The 5,635-nt window shown below is 38.9% G+C and overlaps 1 protein-coding gene across 1 annotated transcript; it reads left to right on the plus strand.

The window, feature by feature from the left end:
- The first annotated feature begins 4,139 nt into the window (after nucleotides 1–4,139).
- Nucleotides 4,140–5,360, plus strand: GPR15 (G protein-coupled receptor 15). The gene has a single exon (XM_035015323.1). It carries the CDS (start codon nucleotides 4,140–4,142, stop codon nucleotides 5,220–5,222), a length of 1,083 nt encoding a protein of 360 aa, XP_034871214.1. The 3' UTR covers nucleotides 5,223–5,360.
- Nucleotides 5,361–5,635: the final 275 nt, after the last annotated feature.

Below are 5,635 nucleotides of genomic sequence, written 5' to 3' on the forward strand. Positions count from 1 at the left end.
GAAGCCTAAAGTACATATGCCTAAAACAGGAACGTCACTTTTGTTTATGTCAATATGGGATACCAAAGGAAAGAATCTAATAATTGAAGGGGGGGAGGACCCAGATAACAGCAAATCCATGCCACTTAGTCTGACATGATATATTACATTACACTACCCTCACCAAGTAACTGTCCAAATAAAAAAAATCACTGACTCTTAGAATATAAACAGATCTGTTAAACTGGCCTGTTCAAATGATTATACCCTTTATGATACTCAAGTAAGAGAATGTTTCAAACAAATGAATATATAATCACTGACCGATAAGATCAATGAAAAACAAATACTTTGCTTCATAGTTTTTGTCACTTATTCAGGAACGTTTCAGTAGAGCATATGCATAGAGATTTCTTTCTGCTGTGCTATTTGCTATATAATCTGATTAATCCCTAACTAATATGGGGGTCAGAGTGATTGACAGGGAAAGAGCAGATGTAATATGCAATAATGCCAGTTACGGGTGGCTGTACTCACACAAAACCCTTAGCCAACCTGTGAAGCACTGTCTGCAAGTCACAGCTAAGGCTGTGTGACAGATAATATATTCACTTGAGCAGGTATCTCAGTGAACAACACCTTACTCTTTCCCTGTCTTCAACATTTGACCCAATTCTGCATATATCTCAGGAAATGAGATGTAAAATAGGGAGGGCCCAGAAGTTACATTAATTCTGAAAATTTTGTGAGCTCCAGGCTAGAAAATTGCTAAGAAGTTCAAGTTATTTTTTTATTTAAATTCAATTGGCCAACATGTAGTACATCATTCGTTTCAGATGTAGAGTTCAGTAATTCATCAGTTGCGTATAACAACCAATGCTCATCCCGTCATGTGCCCTCCTTACTGCCTACCACCAATTACCCCATCCCCCCCACTAGAAGTTTGAGTTTAGAGGTGATTTGAAAAAAAGCCTAAATAATAATGAAGCATAACATATAAAGTTGGTTAAGATATATAAATTAGAACAGTGATTCTAAACTTTAGTGTGTGTAAGAATCACCTCAGAGGCTTGTTAAATATAATGTCTTGGAGTACACTCCAAATGATTCTGACTCAGTAGATCTGAGACAGGGTTCAGAAAGCTACAATTTGGGAGTCACCCCAGGTGATTCTAATGGGGAAATGTGACCTGGCATCCACCGGGTCAAAACAATGGCTTTGAGAGTCCAAAAAAGATTTCAGTTGGGTAACGCCTACGCTTGAGACAATGAAGAGATAATGGATGGTCTCTCCCTTCAATTTGCTCATGATCAGCTCAGGAGGTCAGACACCAAAACAACTAATCATGTGAAATGAGGTAATAAGAACTTAATAAGCAGTATTGTAAAAGTTCTTAGAGAACACAAATGTGGAAGAAATTATCCCTGCCAGGGATGGAAAGCATAACATATAAAGTTGAATATAAAGTATATCTATGTACCTGTATATAAAATAAAGGAAAGTTGAGCTTTTTTTTCCTGGAAAAACAATTCTTAAAAGTGGGCATATGTGTGCTGTCATTCAGTTATTAATATTTACATCTTACTCTTTTTTTTTTTTTTGTCATCACTTTGTTCTTTCTGCCTTTTCGGAGGCTTATGATATCCAGTGTTGTTTCTGAGTTTTGGTCTTGTAATCCTCATTTTTATTTCAAAAAGCATTCAAAGTTCTAAAAATGACCATCGCTCTAAGCTTATTTAGAATGATGACTTCCCGTACTTTATCTAGTTGGCTTTTATTGTGGGTTCTGTCTTATAATAGCTTTGCACTCTGAGTTATTAAAAGCCCAGTACTAATGCTATTTGTTCCCTTTTTGCCTCAAAACAATTTGTTTTCTGACTTGGAGCCCAGGATAGTTTTGATACATGGTAGATACTCTCACATTGCAACATTCTACCACTATCATATTCCAAAGTGCCTATATTATGATAAAACAAAACACTTGGTCTACAGCTGCTTCAGAGTTTAGTGAGGAAGTCAGATTTATGTGAGATAGTTTACACCAAGCCAACAACTTCTGAATGCTGAAAGAAAATTTAAGGCCTGCAGAATAAATATAAACCAGACGTTTTCCTCTAGAGTATGAGCATGAACTTTTTTCCATTTTATGACAATTTTCTGTGGAATTCTTGAGACACAAGGAAAATAGTTATATAGAGAGACATATATAGATATGGTATTTCAATATTCTATGTTTACTCCATCAATCCTCAGCAAGTAAATACTGTCCTACTTCAAACTATTTGACAAAATGAATTATTCTATTAAATATTTAAGGCTTACTCAGTGGGAAAGATTTCCCAGAATTGTCAAAGCATTAATTAGTTTCTCTCATCTGCAGCCTATACTTAAGTAAGGATACGTCCCCCATGAACAACACAGAGCTGCCAGGGACACAAAAGGAGATGGAGTCAAGTCACAAATCAAATTCCAACTGACTTGCTGGGGCTGCCCCAGATCAAGGGATCCCTCATCCTTCCCTGCCCTAGACACACACACCTGAGACTGTGGTAACATTAGAACACATCAGGAAAAAGAGCAAGACCACTCTTTTCAATATGTTAATTATGGGAGAAATAAAAATTCAGTAGAAAGGACTTTACATGTTTAACAATGGTGTTTTTATCCACTGGCATATATTTTTTGATGCAATAGTAATATCAACCTAAAACTGGAACTTTGGCAAGGAAATGAGGTGAAGAGAAAAAGAGAAGGAAAGAACCTTGAGCTATGTGGGCCAGTGAAAAAATGGAAATAAATGGAGTCGGTTTCAGAATTTGTATTTCATTATAGTTTTCCTAATATAAAAAGGAATAGGTGAGAGAAAAATAGGATAAGATCCTTCTGATGTTAGCCTATTTCTCAAGTGTTTTGAAGGAAACCCAAATCTTTCTTTTATCATGTCTAAACCAGCAACTCCATTATAATGTCACTTACTAGAGGTCTGTCTCTTGCTAGGTCAATAATCCCCAAAGTGAAGCTCACTGATGTGTGGAGTTACTTAAAAAAAGAAAAAAAGTCATAGTTCAAAAGCTAAAAAAAATCACTGCTACGAGGTGTGAAGAAGAGAAGATCAGAGGGGACCTAGAGTCTGCTGGAGGATAGTTATTTGAAGATTAGTAGGGAGCAAATCTCCAAATCGAGGATTTTAACTCTAACAAAAGGGAACTTCATTGGTTGAATTACCATAGCAGATAAGAGCGTAAAAATAGCAATTTTTAAACCTGTGCGTGTAAGCTACATAAGTAACAAAAATGCCTACAGTTGAACCCCATTGAATACATACTTGCTAATTATACTGGACCACGAAACCAAGAGTTTTCCTAATTAATTCAAATAAACTAGCATTTCCAAAGTGCCTACCATCTGCAAGGTACTGTGCTAATGACAGTGGAAAATTTGTACACATAATAATAAGAACAGCACAAGACATGTTCCCAGTTTCTAGAGGATTTTTAAAAACTTACTGAATGTAACAGGATTAATTATGTATGAACTGAGAGAGCCAAATACGTGGAAAGAATCTCATACCCTAATTGGAATCATTATGTTTGCTGCAGATGTGGACTGGTATGATTTGCGGAATTATTAATTCACTCTTTCTGCAGTGAAAGACTATTTTCCTCACTTCGATGTAAATAAAAGGACTACCTTGTCATCATCACCTTAAGATTCTAAAAGAAAGTGGTATCTTGTATGTGTAACAGAAAGTTAGATCAAAAGGATTGTCAGTGTCAGAAAAGCAAAGGATATCTTTAAAGTAGGTAAGGGAAAAAAGTTAATGTGTTTTTTTAATTTCTGGATTTAAAGAAACAAACAATATCTTCGAGACAGAAGTCAAAAAGCACCCCAGTCTCCAGGGTAAATGCAAATAAAGAAAACCACAACCACAACCACCAAACACCAATCAGGGTGGTGTTCCTTGTAGACCCTTTCTGAGGATTGGTAGAAACTGCATTTTTTTAATCTCTGTTTTTATGCTTGTCCCAAGATCTTTTAAGGGGTGGGGCAGTGCGGGTGGTGGGGAAGAGGCAGCCACTATATAAAAGAAGCCACCTTGTGATTTTGAAAATTCATACAGAAATAAAGAAATACCAGGTTTGGCAGCTGATCCTTAGCAATGGACCCAGAAGCAACCTCAGTTTATTTGGATTATTTCTATGCTACCAGCAAAAATCCTGATCTTGAGGACACCCACTCCCATGTTCCTTATACGTCGGTCTTCCTTCCAGTCTTTTACACAGCTGTGTTCCTGACTGGAGCGTTGGGGAACCTCGTCCTCATGAGTGCCTTGCATTTCAAACGGGGCAGCCGAAGACTGATTGACATCTTCATCATCAACCTGGCCGTATCTGACTTCATTTTTCTTGTCACGTTGCCTCTCTGGGTGGATAAAGAAGCATCTTTAGGACTGTGGAGGACAGGCTCCTTCCTGTGCAAAGGCAGCTCCTACATGATCTCAGTCAACATGCACTGCAGTGTCTTCTTGCTCACGTGCATGAGTGTTGACCGCTACCTGGCCATCGTGTGTCCAGCCATATCCAGGAAATTCAGGAGGAGAGACTGTGCATACGGAGTCTGCGCCAGCGTCTGGTTTATCTCCTGCCTTTTGGGTTTGCCTACTCTTCTGTCCAGGGAACTCACCCTGATTGATGATAAGCCATACTGTGCAGAGAAGAGGGCTACGTCAATGAAACTGACTTGGGCCCTGGTGGCCTTAATTTTTACCTTCTTTGTCCCTTTGGTGAGCATTGTGACCTGCTACTGTTGCATCACAAGGAAGCTGTGTGCGCATTACCAACAGTCGGGAAAACATAACAGAAAGCTGAGGAAATCCATAAAGATCATCTTGATTGTCGTGGCAGCCTTTGTCTTCTCCTGGCTGCCCTTCAATACTTTCAAGCTTCTGGCCATTGTCTCTGGGCTGCAGCAAGAAATCTACTTTTCCTCAGCTTTTCTCCGGCTGGGCATGGAGGTGAGTGGGCCTTTGGCATTTGCCAACAGCTGCGTCAACCCTTTCATTTACTATATCTTTGACAGCTACATCCGCCGGGCCATCATGCACTGCTTGTGCCCTTGCATCAAGAACTATGACTTTGGGAGCAGCACGGAGACATCAGATAGTCACCTCACTAAGGCTCTCTCCAACTTCATTCATGTAGAGGACTTTGCCAGAAGGAGGAAGAGGTCTGTGTCACTCTAAAAGGGACTGTGACATTTCAAGCTCTGTTGGTAGACCGGAGAGTTAATTTGTGTCAGCAACAAAGAAAGAGGAAAAGTATTGCTGATACATTCATAGTGTTTCGTAAATAAATATAAGGAAGAATTCATTTTTAAAGAGATGACTGAAAAGTCCCTGTGTTCATCAGTATGATCGGGTCATGTGCTGGTTTTGGGGTTTGGGGTTTTTTGCTTTTTTTTTTTTTTTTTTTGGCTGAGTGGCCTTCTTCTTGTCAATCAAGTTCACCCAGCAAAATATGACTCTTATTGTCCTTGAACTCTGACATAAAGGCTCCTCTTGGACTCCTTTCTTCATGATTGCTTATGTACATTCAGGCCTTTTCCTCTTTCAAGAACAGTGGTATCTTGGAAGGCAGCTATGCTCACCACTATACC

The sequence above is a fragment of the Mirounga leonina genome, unplaced genomic scaffold (genome assembly GCF_011800145.1).
Source record: "Mirounga leonina isolate KUSES-001 unplaced genomic scaffold, KU_Mleo_1.0 Mir_169, whole genome shotgun sequence".
NCBI lineage: Eukaryota > Metazoa > Chordata > Mammalia > Carnivora > Phocidae > Mirounga > Mirounga leonina.

Bases quoted from the DNA above. Each gene is read 5' to 3' on its own strand.
- GPR15 (XM_035015323.1), top strand. From the start codon at position 4,140: ATGGACCCAGAAGCAACCTCAGTTTATTTGGATTATTTCTATGCTACC.